At 35.6% G+C, this 20,845-nt stretch overlaps 1 protein-coding gene across 8 annotated transcripts in view; it reads right to left on the reverse strand.

The window, feature by feature from the left end:
• The window catches only part of ACBD6 (acyl-CoA binding domain containing 6), a 222,636-nt gene that overhangs the window by 126,373 nt on the left and 75,418 nt on the right, over nucleotides 1–20,845 (reverse strand). For 7 of the 8 annotated variants that reach the window (XR_003679439.2, XM_024133640.3, XM_028488606.2 and 4 more), the window contains exon 5: nucleotides 15,015–15,120. The exons of the other annotated variant lie outside the window; for it this stretch is intronic. Coding sequence is in view for 6 of the 7 variants with exons in the window: in XM_024133640.3 (XP_023989408.1) it covers nucleotides 15,015–15,120 (106 nt within the window). In the remaining variant the exon portion in view is untranslated. The remainder of the gene's footprint in view (nucleotides 1–15,014; nucleotides 15,121–20,845) is intronic. 8 annotated transcript variants of the gene reach the window in all.

Below are 20,845 nucleotides of genomic sequence, written 5' to 3' on the forward strand. Positions count from 1 at the left end.
TCTGGGGTGACAGTAACGTTCTATATCTTGACAGGAGTTTCAGTTACACAGGTATGTGCATTTGTCAAAATTAACTGAATGTGCACTTCAGATTTGTGCATTTCATTGTATATATATATATACATGTTACCTTAAAAGAAGAACCAAACTAATACTGAACTCTGGTTAATGATATGTATGCTGAAGCATTCAGAAGAAAATTTATTGTCTATAAAATACTCTGAAATGCATCAAAAACATAGATCAATTGATAGATGGATAGAGAAACGGCTAGATATTGATAAAGCAAACATAGTAAAATAACTAGTGGTAGAATCTAGTGGTAGGGATATAGATGTTCGCTGTAAAATTCTTTCAACTTTCCTGTATGTTTACAAATTTTCATAATAAAGTGTTGGAAAAAAACAAACAAAAATTTGCACACCCACCTTCACAGCCACATTATTCACAATAGCCAAAATATGAAAGCAACCCAACTGTCCACAGATGGATATTTAGATAAACAAAATGCAGTATATACATACAAATACCATTCATTTTTAAAAAGGAAGGAAACTTTGACATGTTATAACATGGACGAACCTTGAAGACATTATGCTAACTGAAATAAGCCAGTCTCAAGAGAGCTTATGTATGATTGTATGATTCCATTTACACGAAGTACCTAGAGCAGTCAGATTCATAGACACAGAAAGTAGAATGGTGGCTGCCAGGGGCTGTGGGAAGGGGAGGAATGAGGAGTTAGTGTTTAATAGGTCCAGAATTTCAGTTGGGGAAGATGAAAAAGTTCTGGAGATAAACGGTGGTGATGGTTAAACAATGTAAAAGTACTTAATGACACAGAACTGTACACTTGAAAATGGTTAAATCTGTGAATTTTGTTAGGTATAGTTTACCATGATAAAAAAATCAAAAAAAAGTATGCTGCCAAAGCTCGTAAGATTTAAATGACTTTCACTATTTTCTCATTTTGCATTAAGTATGAGTTTCTGGCGTAGAATATTACCATAGGCTTGATTTTTTTTTTTTTTTTTGTGGTATGCGGGCCTTCCTCTGCTGTGGCCTCTCCCGTTGCTGAGCACAGGCTCCGGACGCGCAGGCTCAGCGGCCATGGCTCACGGGCCCAGCCGCTCCGCGGCATGTGGGATCCTCCCATACCGGGGCGCGAACCCGCTCTAATGTGTACTGATTTAGTGTTACTAGAGCACTAATTTCAAAACTCTCCATACGAATAAATAGATATTCTAATTAGACTCTCAGAACTAATACCAATGTATAAAATATTTTATAGTTCAGTGTAATTGTTTCACAGCTTTTACATTAAAATAATCAGATAAAATGTCAAAGTCTGTATCATTCTTAGTTCTAATTTTAACTGTACGTTTTATGGCTATTAAGTTAAATTATTAACAAGAATTACTACATAGTTAAAATGATGTCTGATAGACTTACACAGGGCACCTACCAGAAGTACCTAATAGTAAGTAAGAAAACATAATATTAATATATCTAGTATTTTTACTACAAGATGTACAGATAATTTCTATTTCTCAACCAGATTCCTGATTTCTCCTTAGGTTTAACCCAATAGGATTACATCGACTAATGCTAAATTATAAATCCTTAGCTGTTTTGGTGGGAAAGCAGACAAGCAACGCATTTTACTGTTAATGGGGAGTTATATTTTAAATTTCCCATATGTGGTGCCAAAAATTTACTTTAGAGGGAACACCTATGACTGGACCTCAGTAGTGATTTTCACTTTGGATGTATTTTCTAGAAGGGTGGCACCTGTATAGCAATGTTTTAAGGAGGATGATGTGCTCTCAGACATTTACACTATGCTTTTTAACAGGTTTTCTGACCTGCAATGTAATTAATTTTTGTAACACATTATTTTAATGGTACACTAATTAACCTTGAATTAGAATGAATTCTCTGACAATGACTTTCTGCAGAAGTGCTGAAGATAGCTACATTAAGACCATCTAATGATTAATATTTTTATGCAGCATTAAGAAGTTCATAAACAAGAGCAGGATGAAACATACTTGTAAATAAGCATAGATAAAATAAATCAGGCTTTGGAATTTTTGCCTTCAAATATCCTGCATTTAAAAGAACAAAGATCAGCACAACCAGGTATCTGAATGTGATAACTCTTTACTTCTTCAAATTGTAGAGTTCCTGTAAACATACTCTAATTTAAGATTATTAGTTCAAGTAATAAATAACCAGTAATTTGCAGAGATACTATCCTCATAACCCCTAATGATAAAATCAGTAAATAAACACCTGTGGTTTCTTTCCTTTCTCTTTGTTAACCATAAACATATATGGACCAATATAATGCAATTATTAAATTTATTAAATTAGTTTAGATACAGGATTCCATAATTTCTCTTCCAGAAGGAAAACCATCAATTAGGTGCACATTAAATTTATATTTGCTTAAAGATTTTATACAAACTTATGAGATATTTTACCTATTTTTAGATATAATTGTTTTATCTTCTATGAATGATACAATCTCTTACAAATTTTCAAGTTAAATTTATTTTTACTGTTACCACAAAAGCTGACAATTGTTTGTTTGCTTCTAGTTTTAATAACTTCTGAAAGAATATCGCAGAACTATTTGGGACATTTGTGGGGAAAGCCATTATTAAAAGGAATCTTTGTTAGGCCAGCAGAAGACCACAAGCACTGTCTGGAGAGCTCTGGATAAATTCTGGAATTCAAATACAGTAAAACACAGCAGGGAAGAAAGAGTTCCCATCTGTTAACCAAGGGTGCAAACACCGTCCGTCTTACCTCAGACAGATGAATGACTCTAAAGTGCTTGGAAAGTGCAGGGTGGCAGCTAACCTATTAAGTGGTATTACTTTCATACCTTCTGGAAAATACAGAGTGAGTCTTAATATTTTATACGCTTCTTTGATATCCCTGGTTACTTGTTCTTAAACCATATAGAATTTTTTTTAATTAGATTTTTTCCTGGATATCACAAATTAAATGAAAAGAGATGGTATTATAAAATGACTCGATGTTCTTAGGGTATTTTGAGAACAGATACAAACAAAGCATGTACACCACCATACATACAGCAGACAAAAACATGGCAAAGTTGGTATGTTTAAATTTGTTAAGAGTTGCCATTCTATCAAAGATGGTATGGTATAGTACTGTCTAATTACTAAGTGAAATACTGCAAATAGGTTGACTTGAATTTCTCTCTCCAAAAAATTGGGTTTCAATTTACAATTGGTTGACTTCAGCTACCAATAACCTGTAGTGTCTCTGCCTCCTCTCTCCTATCCCTATCTTCTACCCTTTGCTGCTGCCAGTGTAGCAGCTGGCTACAGTGAGAACTCCCCCACCTGCAACCACCAGAAACTACACAAAGCCTCCTACTTCCACCCACCTCTCATTAGTGAACCAACAATGTTCTTTCAAAAACTCAGACAGCAGTAGGATTGGGTGACAGTTTATGATCTCAAGATGTGGCTAGCATGGAAGCTAACACACATTTAAAATAAGTGAATACTTGATCTCCTTCACTGGCTAAGATCTAAGGTAAAAGGAAATGGTATTGCTGAGCTATCAGGGAATTCAGAAGGATTTTAAATACACTACTTTAGAAACTCCCTTTATAAGCATTTACTAAGCCATAATGTTAGTAACTAAAGGGTTAAGGAGTAAGCAAGGGAGATATTACTTCATCCTGTATAAAATAATAAGTAATCCAGTGATAATAATAAGGTAGCCAGGTGTCCATCAGAAGATAATGGATAAATACACTACTATGTATTCATATGCATACAATGGAATATTAGTCAGCAATATAAAGGAAGGAAATACTGATCTATATGACAATATCAATGAACTTCAAAAACACTATGCTAAATTAAAGAAGCCTTACACAAAAAAGTACATATTATGATTCCATCTATATAAAGTTCTAGAACAGGCAAAACCAATCTATGGTAGAAGAATTATCAGAACAGTGGTTACCTTTGTACGATTAGGAGAAAGAACCACCTGGGATGGGGCATGAGGGAATTTTCTGGGGTGACAGTAACGTTCTATATCTTGACAGGAGTTTCAGTTACACAGGTATGTGCGTTTGTCAAAATTAACTGAATGTGCACTTCAGATTTGTGCATTTCATTGTATATATATATATACATGTTACCTTAAAAGAAGAACCAAACTAATACTGAACTCTGGTTAATGATATGTATGCTGAAGCATTCAGAAGAAAATTTATTGTCTATAAAATACTCTGAAATGCATCAAAAACATAGATCAATTGATAGATGGATAGAGAAACGGCTAGATATTGATAAAGCAAACATAGTAAAATAGTGGTAGAATCTAGTGGTAGGGATATAGATGTTCGCTGTAAAATTCTTTCAACTTTCCTGTATGTTTACAAATTTTCATAATAAAGTGTTGGAAAAAAACAAACAAAAATTTGCACACCCACCTTCACAGCCACATTATTCACAATAGCCAAAATATGAAAGCAACCCAACTGTCCACAGATGGATATTTAGATAAACAAAATGCAGTATATACATACAAATACCATTCATTTTTAAAAAGGAAGGAAACTTTGACATGTTATAACATGGACGAACCTTGAAGACATTATGCTAACTGAAATAAGCCAGTCTCAAGAGAGCTTATGTATGATTGTATGATTCCATTTACACGAAGTACCTAGAGCAGTCAGATTCATAGACACAGAAAGTAGAATGGTGGCTGCCAGGGGCTGTGGGAAGGGGAGGAATGAGGAGTTAGTGTTTAATAGGTCCAGAATTTCAGTTGGGGAAGATGAAAAACTTCTGGAGATAAACGGTGGTGATGGTTAAACAATGTAAAAGTACTTAATGACACAGAACTGTACACCTGAAAATGGTTAAATCTGTGAATTTTGTTAGGTATAGTTTACCATGATAAAAAAATCAAAAAAAAGTATGCTGCCAAAGCTCGTAAGATTTAAATGACTTTCACTATTTTCTCATTTTGCATTAAGTATGAGTTTCTGGCGTAGAGTATTACCATAGGCTTGATTTTTTTTTTTTTTTTTTTTTTTTTTTGTGGTATGCGGGCCTTCCTCTGCTGTGGCCTCTCCCGTTGCTGAGCACAGGCTCCGGACGAACCCGGTTCCCCTGCATCGGCAGGCGGACGCGCAACCACTGCGCCACCAGGGAAGCCCCCTAGGCTTGATTTTTAAATGGTGCTGCCTGTATTAATACAAATGAGCATAATTTGACAGTTTAGAATGCATTTCTCAATTATTAGTGTGAATAAACAAAGTTCCTTCAAATTAATATGTTAATCAACCACATAACCAAACTAACATATACTCCAGTGTAGAAAGTTATTTAAGAGGATGCATTTTTTCCTTCCTTTCTTAATTAGAAGCATAAATAGAGCCTTAGTACACTGACTCTGCCTCTTAAACCTTTTGCTTCTTTGGTACGTTAGTACTGTCAGTTTTGCCAGATTTTGCAGCAGTTTCTCAAGCCAAAAGCATGTAAACTGTATTCTGACATGAGCCACAAATTTAAAACAAAGCAAGTACAGAAAGGAATGGAGTCAAGAGAAAGGTGATCTTCTTCAAAGTATTTGAAAGAATCAATAAACATACGGAAAATGGTATAAATTAGACCTTCAAAAGGACAGAAAGAACCAAAGAAGTAGTTCAATAAAAGAGGAATTTTTGAGTGTATTAGACAAAAATCTATGGAAAAACCAATGAATTGTATGAATGCTTCTGGGGGGAGTGACGATAGCTGCACTGGAATAATGTCATCTAATTCATTCAAATATTAATATATTGCTACATTTGTTCTAAAACAAATTTAAATTAATGTAAAAGTTTAAAATACTATTTAAGGGACTTCCCTGGTGGCGCAGTGGTTAAGAATCTGCCTGCCAATTCAGGGGACATGAGTTCGAGCCCTGGTCTGGGAAGATCTCACGTGCCACGGAGCAACTAAGCCCGTGCACCACAACTACTGAGCCTGCGCTCTAGAGCCCGTGCGCCACAACTACTGAGCCCATGTGCCACAACTACTGAAGCCAACGCACCTAGAACCCGTGCTCCGCAACAAGAGAAGACACCGCAATGAGAAGTTCGCCCGCCGCAACAAAGACCCAACACAGCCAAAAATAAATTAATTAGAAATAAATAAAATATTATTTAAATATCACTAAGAAGCATGTATTCAGTGTCTACTGTATATGGCACTGATCTGAGAAATAAACTGTGTGACCAGAATTGTGCAGACATAATATGTGCCTGATGATTGATAAGAAATATTCTGTTCATATATTAAGTATACTTTATAAATTATTTAAATCATCCAAGATATTTTCTTGGAAGAACTATAAATACGTGGCATGTGTGAAGAGTTATATTAACTGACTCAAAAAATAAAAATTGAAGCACCATTTAAAAAAATGTGTAAGCTTTTAGATATTCACATTTCTCTTCGTATTATCTACACCTCAATTTCCAAACATTTCTACAAATGATTAAAAAATTTAATAAAAGCTGTAATTTAAATAAAAAATGAGTACACAGAACACCATGATGCTATAAACTTGGAACCTATAGCATCTTGAATAGTAAGTATAACTACAAAACTTTTTTCTATTACTTGAAATATAGACAGCGTCCTAATTACTGTTATCAGTAGGAAACACCACGTAATTTTCTCAAATTAGAAATATATGCCTTACTATATTTGTAGCAATTACAACTTAAATAAAAGATACACACCAGGAACTATACTTTTGCATAATAAAATAACTTCATTATAGAATAGGAATATTTTATTTAAAAGGCATTATATATATATATTTTCATGTGCTATGATAGCTATAGATTCAAATCTAAGCATTTTAGGCAATAATTATGTTTATTTCAATATGTGGAAGTGCAAATGTGGCTTATCATTTTATGACTATAATTAAATTTCTCTATGTGCTTACAAAAAATTTTAAGTACAATAAATGTAATTTTTAATCATCTCAGGGAAAGACTGAAATTGGGCTGAATCTGCTGAATGAACATTTTAAATAAAGTCGTATACCATTCCAAAGAATCTTAGGCAATCAGTAGTGAAATAACTCAAGCTCAAATATTAGACAAACACCTGGAAGACCTGGATGTCCTTTCAAAACTGTAATTGTTACCCAACTTATTATAGTAGGGAAATGTCTTTTTTCTGATAAAGGGGTTAAAAGTATTCAGCTAGCAACTTAACTTTGAGATTATATACTTTTAATCCATCATCAAAGCTTGCAAACTTGTTTTATTTGCTAGAGCTTTAAGTGTCATGAAGCAGTACCCTTTATTTTATTTAGGATGTTAAGTTTGATTCTAATTTTAAGCTCCCACCTCCCTCACATTCTTAAATTAATTCATACAAATCCCTGATTAATAATAAAAGGACTTGCCATCAGTATTTACAGCCCAGCCTGAGTTGTCATGGCTGAAAGGGCAGAAATCTGCTTGGAGCAATGAGAGAACCCAACTGAATTCTGGGCGTCTCAGTCTATGAATGTGTAAGCACTTCATCTGTTCATGGAAACACAGTTCTCGCAGACTTGGGGGAAAGGTAGCTGCATGGGTAACAAACTGGAAGACCTGGGAAACCGTACTATATCAAGGTCACTAAATGACAGAAGCAAGATACTTTACAAGTGTTACTTTTATTTTCACAAAAAAATGGTGTTGTTTAGTGTAAGCTATTTGAGTTTTAGACATTTATTTTACTCCTACCATTGTTGCCCAATGATCCTTGCAGAGGTCACAGGTAGATTTGACTATTTTATCAAAAGAAATTGTTGCAAATCAGAGCACAACAGTAGCAGGGTCGACTGGAAATTGATTATCCTTCTTAAATCCAGTGGTGAAAAGAACACTCTCTCAGACCTGCATTTCCACTTAGCAGTTGTATGTATTTGAACAAGTAATGTGTACATCTCTGAAATAGTTCCTGTCTGTGAAATAAGGATAACATCTACCTTACAGGGCTGTTGTGAAGACAACACGGTAATAAATGAAAGTACCTTACAGAGTTGTAAATATGGGGAAAGTACTCTGTAAACTATAACCCACACTGTATAAAACAGTATTATTTGAAAGATGGAGAATTCTAACAGGGATAATATAGTACATACACAATCGTTTCCAGTGAAAAAGTGACCTTGAAAAGTTAAGTGGGCTTTTCGTTTCCAGTTCCATATATAAGCAGCTAGGAAGTTGCCACTCCATCCTAACAACAAACAAAAAAGCTGAAGAGACTGAAAAATCAACAATTCTTAGATCCATAAGAAAGGGAAAGACACAGGGCAAACCACTGCCCCTGAGACTAGAGAGAGAGATAGGTGAACTCGACATCCTGGAGCAGAGCCTCACAAGTGGAAACCACCCGGGGAACCAGAGCCAGGTAGGAAAACCTGACTGTAATTAATGAATTGCTGGAGGCACAGTGCAGACAACTCTGAGGGTTAAAAACTCCAAGGGCATCTACTCAATCCCTCTATCCCCACCCCCTCAATAGTGTGAGATTTACTTCTAGGAGCTTGAGGAGGTTCCCACAATAAATGTCAGAGAAACATCCCCTCATGCTTCTGGCAGGGGGAGGGGAAATTAACCATTCTGAAATATGCCAAAGCACTCTGTTGTTCTCAAAACCGCCTGCCTTCAGGGGAAGCTAGTTAACCAGCACCTAACCTGTTGGGGTATCATCAGAGCCTAACTGACCTGGGGGAAGGGAAATACCCAACTCCAGTCTACTCCAGCCATTCTGTTCCATCTAAAGGGGGAGGGGAAAAAAATGAGAAACATTTGTGAGATTCCCAGTCCAGAGGCATAGGCTCAGTACAAAACTGAGACCGAACCATAGGACCATAGAACACTTTCTCTCCCCAACACCTCACCACCACATTACTAAGGGCCTATTTACAGCAGTTCCTTTTATCTGGTATATCAAGTCCAGCTATCAGTAAAAATTACAAGACAAACCAAAAGGCAAAAAATCCACAATCTGAAGAAACAGAGTAAGCATCAGAATGAAATAGGGCAGAGATGTTGGAATTATCAGGTTGAGAATTTAAAACAACTATGATTAATATGCTAAGGGCTCTAATGAATAAAGCAGGCACCATGCAAGAAAAGATAAACAATGTAAGCAGAGAAATGGAAATCCTAATAACCAAAAAGAAATGATAGAGATAAAAAAACCACTGTAACAGAAATTTTTAAAATGCCTGTTGGGGATTCCCTAGTGGTGCAGTGGTTGAGAGTCTGCCTGCCAATGCAGGGAACATGGGTTCGTGCCCCGGTCCGGGAGGATCCCACATGCCGCGGAGTGGCTGGGCCCGTGAGCCATGGCCGCTGGGAGCCTGTGCTCCGCAACGGGAGAGGCCACAACAGTGAGAGGCCCGGGTACCGCAAAAAAAAAAAAAAAAAAAAAAAAAAAAAAGCCTGTGATGGGCTTATTAGTATACCAGACATGGCTGAAGAAAGAATCTCTGAGCTAGAAGATGTATCAATAGAATCCTTGAAAACTGAAAATTGAAGAGAACAAAGACTGGAAAAAAAAAGAAAAGAAAACCCAGAACAGAATATCCAAGGGCTATGGGACAAATACAAAAGATACAATGTATGCATAATGGGGATACCAGAAGGAGAAGAAACAGAGAAAGGAACAGAAGAATAACTGAAACAATGACTGAATTTCCTCAAATTAATGCTAGACACCAAGCAAAATAAATGCTTCCTGATCCAGGAAGCTCAGAGAACACCAAGCAAAATAAATGCTTCTAAAACTACACTAGGCATATCATTTTCAAATTACAGAAAATCAAAGATAAAGAAAAATCCTGAAAGAAGCCAGAGGAAAAAAAACATAATGCTTATAGAGAAACAAAGATAAGAATTACATCAGACTTCTCCTCAGAAACCATGCAAGCGAGAAGAGAGTGGAGTGACATATTTAAACTGTTGAGGAAAAACCCCTGCTAACCTAGAATTCTGTATCCTGAGAAATTATCCTTCAAAAGTGAAGGAGAAATACAGACTTTCTCAAACAAATATTAAGGAAATCTGTTGCCAATACACCTCCCTTGCAAGAAATGTTAAAAGAAATTCTTTAGAGAGAAGGAAAATAATGTAGGTCAGAAACTGATCTACATAAAGAAAGAAGGAGCATCAAAGTAGGAATAGTGAAGGTACAATAAAAACTTTTATTTTTCTTACTCTTAATTGATCTAAGGTAACAGTTTGTTCAATAGCAACAATATATTTGATTATACATGCTTATGTATCATATATATATCTTATGTGTGTACTAATATACAAACACGCATATATAGTATGCATATATACATGCTTATGTATGCTTTTATGTAAATGAAATGAGTGACAGCAATGATACAAGGGACAGGAGGGAGGAATTAGGAATATTTTGTTTTTATAAGGCACTCACACTACCCATGATGGTATCATGTTATTTGAAAGTGGACTTAGTTATAAATGTATACTGCAAACTCTAGGACAACCACTATAAAAGGTCAAAAAAGCATAACTGATATGCTAAGAAAGGAAAGAAAATGGAATCATGTTAAATGCTCAATTAAAACCACAAAGGGCAGGAAAAGAGTGGAAGACAAAAAGAGGAACAAAGAATAAGGGCAACATATAGAAAACAGTAACAAATATGGTAAATATTAATCCAACTACATCAGTAATCACTTTGAATGTCAATGGCCTAAGTGTACCAATTAAAAGACAGATTGTCAGAGTGGATCAAAAACACAGCCCAACAATATGCTGTCTATAAGAAACCTACTTGTGGGCTTCCCTGGGGGCGCAGTGGTTGAGAGTCCGCCTGCAGATGCAGGGGACACGGGTTCATGCCCTGGTCTGGGAAGATCCCACATGCCATGGAGTGGCTAGGCGCGTGATCCATGGCCGCTGAGCCTGCGTGTCCGGAGCCTGTGCTCCGCAACGGGAGAGGCCACAACAGTGAGAGGCCCACGTACCACAAAAAAAAAAAAAAACCTACTTGAAATATGTCCGGAGCCTGTGCTCCCGCAACGGAGAAGGCCACAACAGTGAGAGGCCCACGTACCCCAAAAAAAAAAAAAAACCTACTTGAAATATATAGGCACATATAGATTAAAAGTAAATGGACGGACAAAAAAATACCATGCTAATACACAATAGTAAAACAGGATTAGCTATATTAATTTCAGTCAGAGCAAACTTCAAAGTAAGTATATTTATGAGGGATAAAGAAGGGTATTACATAATGATAAAGAGGTCAATTCTCCAAGAAGATGTAACAATTCTTAACGTGTATGTACCTAACAAAAGAGCATCATTCATGGATGGTAGGAATACAAGATGGCACAGCCATTTTGGAAGACAAATTGGTGGTTTCTTAATAAACTAAACATACTCCTTACCATATCATCTACAAATTTTACTCCTTGTTATTTACCCAAAGGAACTGAAAACTTACGTCTACACAAAATGTGCCCATGGATATTTATAGCAGCTTTATCCATAATTGCCAAAACTCAGAGGCAACCAAGAAAAGTCCTCAGGAGGCGAATGGATAAATAAACCGTGGTACATCTAGACAATGGAATATTATTCGGTGCTGAAAGGAAATGAGCTCTCAAGCCATCAGAAGATATGGAGGAAACTCAAATGCATATTATTAAGTGAAAGAAGCCAATCTGAAAAGACTACATACTGCGTGATTCCAACTATATGGCCTTCTGGAAAAGGCAAAACTATGGAGACAACCAAAAGATCAGTGGTTGCCAGGGGAGTGGGGGATATGAATATTCAGAGCACATCGGATTTTTAGGGCAGTGAAAAGAGTCTGTATGATACTGTAATGATGAATATTTCATTATACATTTGTCCAAATACATAGAATATACAACACCAAGAGGAACCCTAAAGTAAATTATGGACTTTGGATGATAATGATATGTCAATGTAGGTTCATCCTTGGTTTAAAAAATAAAAGTACCATGTTAATAATGTTGGGTCATATGGGAAATCTCTGTACCTTCCTCTCAAATTTATTTTAAAACCTAAAACTGCTCTGCTCTTAAAAAAAAAAAAATTAAGTCTTCCCCAAAAAAGTTGTGGTTTCTTCATTTCTTCATTATATCATCATCCTTCATTCATATTATTCACTAAGGATAATCAAGACAGCTAACATTTGAGTGCTTGGCATGTGTGTTTCGGGTACTGAGTGCCTTATATATAATACTCAAAACAATTCTGACACAGGTACTATTATTATTCCCATTTTACACATTAGGAAACTGAGACAGAATAAACTTGACAAAGGTCACATAGCTAGGAAGTTACAGTGCTAGCACTCAGACCCAGCTAGTCCAGCTCATCACCATTATACTATGCTGCTTCTGCTTATTCATTCATTCAATCATTCATTCACTCATAATTCCTCAAATCTTTATTGAGCATATGGAATACACCAAGAGCTCTGATAGAAACATTTTCAACAAGAAAGATCTCAAAACATTTACCCAGGAAGCTACTAAAGGAAATGCTCCTTCAAAACCAGGAAATAAATAAAAGAGGATGCTAGTGTAGGAGACACTCCATCAAAACAGAGAAGTAAACAATAAAAGATGAAGACCTGGGATCCAGAAAACAGAAAAATCCAGGAAAAAGGGGAAGAGAATTCCAAAGACAGTGGTAAAGCATAATCCCAGAATGACATCTATGTGAGAGGTCTAGAGAACAACCAGTCCAGTTTAGAGATGAAGAAGGAAGGAGAGTTCCAGAGGGATATTGCTAAAAAAAAAACATGGGATTGATTACCTGATGCGCTTGACTGCACAGAGAAGACCTCTACTGGGCAATTTAAGGAAAGAATTGCAATAGGAACATAGGAGACCAAGAAAAAAAAAAAGAGGCCATTATTAACCTTAAGAAAAACAAAATGTTGTACCATGGTACGTAGATTGCATTATTCATAATTATATAATTTATTCATTCCCTTTCCACCCTTGCCTTGCTTCCCTGTAATCAGAGAAGACTTCCTACTACAGTGACCTGGGGCTTGGCCTTGTGACTTGTTTTAGACAAAGGAATGTGAGTAGATGTGACACGTGCTCTATCCAAGGAAAGCTTTAAATGTATTTGTGGGGTCTGGTTCTGTCTGCCTTTATTGTCTGCCCTGTATAGGGTCTATCCATTGGGATTAGATCTCAGAATGAGAACACATATGAAATCAAGATGAACTGAGCACAAACAAGGCTAGTAGAAGCCAGCAGAGTCTCAACTGGTTCCAAGGCTTTTGAAATATGAGCAAGAAATAAATATTGTTAGCCATTGAAATTTGGGGTTTTGATTGTTTTGTTTTTGCTACAGCAAAAGCTGACTAATACACATAGTACAGTCCATAGCTCAGCAACAAACAATATTTAGTCATAATAATATAGTTGCATTATAATCATAATTGACTATATTACATTATTAATTATAGTATAATTTGTAATAATAATAAAAACACTGATATAACAGAGATGCAATCAGAAAACTGACACTAAAAATTGTGATATAACTATCTTAAGAGGGTGGGGAGAGAGGGGGGGAAGATGAGTAAAAGAGCTAAATCCTAATATAACATAGAAGAAAATCAATAATGTTTAGACTTAGAAAATCAAGAGATACAAGTATATTATTTAGAATTATGTAGGTAAATTGCAAAAGAAACAACTAAAAGCACTGAAAGTTTTTGCCTCAAGGGAGCTAGAATCAAATGTGAGAAGGATGCAGATAAGGGAGTACATTTTCTGTTGTAAGACGTATAGTACTACTTGATTTCCTTTGAACTATCTACATGTAGATAGTTAACTTATCTACATGTAGATAGTTAACTTATCTACATGTAGATAGTTAACTCATGAGCACAAACATTAAAAACAACAATAAAATCAAGGGAAGCAATCGTGCCTGATTGACTAAAATAAAATGTATTCTGATCCTGAAAGGCAAAAAAAAACCCAAGTGGGAATCAGAAGAGCCGGTGTTACTGTTTCACAATCTGGCTTCCATTTTTCTCTAGCGACATCTTTCTTGACTCCGTTCATTATTTATAGGAGAACAAACTTCACTGTACAGTCTTACATTTTCAGTTCCAGATGTCACTGAAAATATATTATAGGAAAGATGCTGCCTAAAAGTGAGATAATATTAAGGGCTAAGCTGTATAGAGAGCCCTCAATTAATACAGAAGTTGATCATCTACTCTACGCATCATCTACGATCACTGCATGTCCTCTTCCTAACAATCGCCACCTTCTGGTCATTTTGATCATCTTCACTGCATTATCAAACAATGAGAAAATGATTACAAGTGATTAGTAAATTTTGCTCCTTTTTAAACAACTATAATTCAGAGACAGTTTAAGCTCAATAAGTGAACAGTTTTATTCACAAAATAAATAAATTAATAAGTAATATATTTTACAAACTAATTTAGTATAGGATCCCTTTAAATAGCAGGCCTGCATTTAAATGATTGGATTTACCAAAATTTTGACAGTTTTCTAGAAATACAGTTACTGGGCAAAGGACAATATACTTATTTCAGGTATAATGATAAAAGATACTAAAGCTATTTATAAATATTTTAATATTACCTATAGATTTCACATAAATATGTTAATAGTCTCTCCCTTTAACATGAACAAATATAAGTTATTTTCCTGCTGCAAGTTTCAGCTAGTAACTTCTATAATGGACAGAAATATGATGGATACAGACACAGAAAGTATCTTAACTGGGTGACACCATCTCATTTAGATATTCTGATATACTCTTAACCATAATGTGGCTGAGTTGTAGTCCAGAGGCCTGATGTGTAGGAAAAAAGCACTGGGGCAGAACAGCAAAGCATAAGAAAATAATTAACAGGGCATGTTTCTCATACCTCTTCATCTTTCATATTCACATCCACGTTTTTTGATTTGAAGACTTTGGTTATATGGTCAATGTTGTTTTCCCTGCAGTAATCAAATATGTTTTTGTCTTCTTCCCTAATTAGAGTAAAAAAAAAAAAAAGAATAGTGTTTGTCTTACTAGGTAATACATAAAAGTTACATATTTTTAATACAATCTGTTTGCTGCAAACATTAATGGAATCTGTTTTCATAAAGAATTTTACATGAACAACAGTGGATTTTCAGTAAGACATAACACATCCAATCTCTGAAAAGACTAAAGTTCCTAGCAACTATAATTATAGAGAAGAGCTTCATCTGCTTTAACAAGTTACACTAGTACATTAATATAACATCTTGAGTAGATTTTCTCAATGCTCTTTTTCTCCCCAGTTACTTTTATACACTGACAGGCACATATATCCTCTGACTCAGAATTTTCAATTGTAGCACTGCAGTGAGAAGATCATTTACTATTGCCTGTATAGAGGTAGCAAAAGATCAGGACATAGCTTACTACTTCTCTTACAGAATAACAGAATGATAAGTTGGTTGCTATCCAAGTTTTTAAGAAATTACACACACACACGAACATATATACACACACACCAAAGTAATTTTCTTAAGGGAAAGATAATTAGAGCATCACAAAATTCAGAAGTCCTTCATGAGATAATAAAAATAAAGACTGGGAAGCACAGTATGTACTCAGCACTATTCTAAGCATATCAATGTACTAATTCACTTAATCTTATCCAACAGCTGCTTCACTTCACAGATAAAGAAACAGGTAAGGAGAGGTTATATGACCTGTCAAATGGCATCACATTTATCAAGGGTAGAATAAGAGCTAGAACTCACTCAGATCAACTGATTTTGCATATAGTCCATTTTTCTATTATATCAAGCTACATCTCAATTAGTAAGCTGTAGTCTCTTCCAGAATCTAAAGCAGAAGTTCTTAACATGAGGTCTATGAGTTCTCTAAAATAGTATACAGAATTATCTGTGCAAATGCATAATGCATTTTTCTGACTGTGTTGGCAGTGGGTAGGTGGGGAAGGGGGAGGTAGCTTCAATGAGGTTCTCAAAAGGATCTGTGACTCCCAAAAATCAGTAATTTGGAATATTAATAATGAAACTGTTCTCCATTTTCTAACCAGGCATAAAATAATGCAATTTGAGTTTCAAACATTATAAGTAGTATGTTTTACAACCTGTAAGGCCATAGCTTCCATTCATCAGGAAAAAAGCATCTGACCATAGGAGTCTTTCTAACTTAAAAGCCAATACCTTATACCCTATAAAAAGTTATTTCTAGTCAGAGGTAATTAATTTAAAACACACTACTTTGGCATTAACAGTCTAAGCCTTCCTTATGCATGTCATGTATGTAATTGAGCACCTACTACATGCAAGGCACTGGACAAGATTCTGTTGATAAGAGATGATAAGGATAAGCAAGAAACTTTGCATTCAATACATGTACAGTATGGCTGAGATGATAAAAATCTATATACCATTAACATAAGGTAAAATTGGATCTTTAAAAAGGCCTATCAGAATACAGAGGAGAAACAGCCTGCTTCAAGCTGGAGAAAATGAGCTAAGTTTCCAGGAAAAAAAATCATGTTTTAAAAAAAATAGGGTCTCTTGAAAATGTTCATTTGCAAAAGAGAAAATGCTTTTCTAGATCACTTATTCTGGAAGAAAATAGTGAAGTCTGAGGCCAAAACCCCTGAAAGCAGAAGTCTGATTTTTTAAATTAAGGCTGCATATAATAGTATTTTAGCTATATTTAACTATCACAAAAAATACTTTCTATGAAAAAGTGCATTTGGCATTCTGACTTGGGAAAGAGACGGACCTATTTTCCTTCAATACAATAACAGAGACCCCTCTAATTCAAGAGGCAGGAACTTCAACTGTGAGAGAAAGTATTGCGTCATTTTAAGTCATAATAAAAAATACACTACTCACCAATTGTTTTGGATTTGAAAATAATGGGCAGTTGGCGGTGGGGCACAGAAAGGAAAGTATGGAGGATCCTTGGGATGTAGGTTACCCATACCCAGTAAAATGCAAGGATAATTCAGAGATGAGAGGACCTTCTGTGTGGTCCTTTTTCCTTAATTCCAAATGTGCATGTACACTTATGCCATAAGCAGTAAAAAAGTAAATATAGTACAAACTTACTTAAAATGTTTATACTGCTTAATATATTCTCAATGTTTCTTATATGTATCATTTATATCAATTATTTTGTTTTGGTATGTGAATTTTTTGGAGGTCGGGGCATTTTTTCATCTGTATACCTGCTTATCAACTGCAGTTTATCATTGCTAAGTATGTTAGGCACATAGAGGTATTTATAAAATACTTAAGGGTAGAGTACACAATGTAAATTAAATACAAAATGGGAAAGTCAATAAAAGTCACCACAAATGTGCTGCAAAGCTGTGTGACTAATATTAAAAAATATTAAGTGATACTCTTGGGCTTAGTTGTTAAATATAGTTATTTATCCCCACTTCAAGTTTTTACTATCTTACTTGCCAGCAACCAAGCTGTCTTTATACAATGTCACCACCTCGTGGCCAAAATGGAGAAACATCTGGAGTAACATCTTTCCGTTATCTCCTTTCTTGCCCCCAACAAGATTATGTACAATATACAAATCAAATTCTGTCTTTTTCCCTCTGTATTTCCCAGTTAATACAGTCTTCCACAGGCAATTTTTCTCTGTATATCTATACTTAAACGAAACAACAGGTGCAAACAAATTCAACCATTACCGAATATAGTAGAGCCTTAATAAATGTTAGCACCCTTCTACATCTTCTCACTTTATCTTCCCTTCTGATTCTTACCCGCTTATCTTTTTCCTTCTCTCTGATGAATGTGAGTGATAAAATTATCATATCCACTCTCTACAGATGAGTATGAATTATTTTCATGATGCTACCCTCAAGAATGTCCCATATTATCATAGCACAAGACTCTCTTTAGATTATTCCAAATTTCCTAAAATTGACAGAAAATACATTTATCTGAATGAAAAAAAACACTGGCTTTCTTTGAAATTCTTTTGAAATATAAGGGCACACACTTGTGGAAGAGAGGGACGGTGTTTAAGTATAGCTGTCTTTCATCAGAATCATGGGAAGAAGAGAGATTCTTGCCCACTCCTAAAAATGCTATCTGCATCACTTTCTACAAAGACTGCATTTTCCTGTCAAAAGACTATTTCAGAGAGTTAGCCCTCTAAAGATGGCAAGCCATCTAAAGTCCATTTAACTACTTTTCATCTACCTCACAGAATTAAAAAACACATTTATGGGGCTAGCTCAGAAATCTAACTATTTAATAGACACATTCAGTAAATACTTCAATTCATGTATTTATCAAGCAACTGGCAATCAGATATAAAAACAGTTTTCCAGTAAACAGACAAAGAAAAAGTATTTATTGAATGAATGAAAACACAAAGAAGGGTAAGCCAATACTTACACAAATATAAACAAATGCCACAAATTCCTCAAATCAAGGAATGTATACCTGTGGGCTCTTGGGGTACAGAAAGACCCAGAAGAATATGCAGGAATGGAAAATTTTAAGAGAATCAATTTCAGCTAAACTTCTAAATAAACACATTCTTTCCTAAATTGATCTATCTGAAAAAGTTCCTGTGGTAAATATTTCATTGCCATTCCCCTTTTCAACATTCCCCCTGCTCAACCATTCTCCTAGTTCATAAAAGAAAAGCATACACCTCTCTCCATACTATGGTATACTTCTAGGAAACATAACCAAAAGACTTTACTAAGATTTAGCAAATGACTATTAATTAAATCTGTTACTCTTTTGCTTAAAACGACTCTGTTTAACTAATATACAGTTGACCCTTGGACCGGCCCCCCACAGTCAAAAATAACTGTTAATAGTTAATCCACCAATTAACTTTACAGTCAGCCCACGGTATCTGGGGGTTCTCCATCTGAAGTTTCAATCAACCGTGGATTGTGTAGTACTGCAGCATATATTTCGTGAAAAAATGTAAGTGAACATGTGCAGGTCAAACTCATGTCATACAAGAGTCCATTGTGCTAGGAAAGGTTTGGGAAAAAAAATTAATCCCAGGTTGTACTTCCCCAAGATATAAACTGTCCATGGTACCAAATAAAGGGACAATTTTGGTGAAAAACTGGTTTTGGGAAGCCCTCCTACAACTAAGGTTAGAGGATGGAAGAGGTGAAATAAAACAAAAAAGACTTGATGCTAGGACTTCCCTGGTGGCGCAGTGGTTAAGAACCCACCTGCCAATGTAGGGGACATGGGTTCAATCCCTGGTCCGGGAAGATCCCACATGCCACGGAGCAACTAAGCCCGTTCGCCACAACTATTGAGCCTGCACTCTAGAGCCCATGAGCCACAACTACTGAAGCCCACGTGCCTAGAGCCCGTGCGCCACAACAAGAGAAGCCACTGCAATGAGAAGCCCGCGCACCGCAATGAAGAGTAGCCCCTGCTCACCACAACTAGAGAAAGCCCGTGCGCAGCAATGAAGACCCAACACAGCCAAAAATAAATAAAATTTTAAAAAAAAGACGATGCTGAACTCTGTCTCATTCTAATAAAATAAATAATATTCATCTGTTAAACTATTTTTAACATTAAGACATATTTCCAATAAAATTTTAAGACATATTTCCAATAAAATTTTACTTATGCTTAATAATTATTTAACAAAATGTATAATGAATGTTGATCAGCTGTATAGCAATAAGTTATAATTCAAATGAGAAAAATTTAATGCTTAAAGCTTCTGTGTCACAGAAAATTAAAATTTTAACAATTCCAACTTATATACATATTTCTGTTGCAAAGAATTGATAGTGTGCGAAGACTACACAAAAATATATTGCTTTAAATAAAATTGTGTGGGAGAAGTAGAATTAAAGGAGAAAAAGAATGATGAAAAATTTCTAACTATTAAAGACCTTATTCTATATTTTAAAATCAAGATCAGAATTTTATTTATTTTAATTAAACTCTCTATTTCAAGACAATTGAAGCTTCATGTGCAGTTGTAAGAAATAATACAGAGAGCTGGTAGTATTTTCCCAGTTTCCCTCAATGGTAACATGTTAATGTGTTTTTAAAAATGGATTTCATGGAGCTTCCCTGGTGGCGCAGTGGTTGCGCGTCCGCCTGCCGATGCAGGGGAACCGGGTTCGCGCCCCGGTCTGGGAGGATCCCACATGCCGCGGAGCGGCTGGGCCCGTGAGCCATGGCCGCTGGGCCTGCGCGTCCGGAGCCTGTGCTCTGCCAACGGGAGAGGCCGCAACAGAGGGAGGCCCACGTACCACAAAAAAAAAAAAAAAAAATGGATTTCATTATAGTATTTAGATTCTATTGGATACATCTAAAACAGTAATCTGTTTATTTTAAAATTCCATTATTTACAAAATGCCAGAAATTATGCCCTTTGCAATTATTTAAATTTTTAAATAAAAATTTTAGATGCTATCATAAAAATATAAAAGGGAATAGACTTCCAAAATTTTCTTAGGAACTACATCAGCAAAGGTTTTTAAAATATCACTGCTCTAACCCAATATTCTATAAAGTAGAGGCCCAAACCAGGGAGTGGGCCATTCAACCAAGGATGATCAAAGAAGGTGTCACAGAAGAGCTGACAGTACAACCTAGGCTTGAAGGATAAACTGACAACCCAGCTAAGTTACTGAAGGATCCTGAAGAACAGAAGAAAAGGAAAATCACAACAAAATGAGATGTTCAGGGGAACTGCATGCAACTG

Source organism: Physeter macrocephalus, chromosome 4, assembly GCF_002837175.3.
Source record: "Physeter macrocephalus isolate SW-GA chromosome 4, ASM283717v5, whole genome shotgun sequence".
NCBI classification, from domain to species: domain Eukaryota; kingdom Metazoa; phylum Chordata; class Mammalia; order Artiodactyla; family Physeteridae; genus Physeter; species Physeter macrocephalus.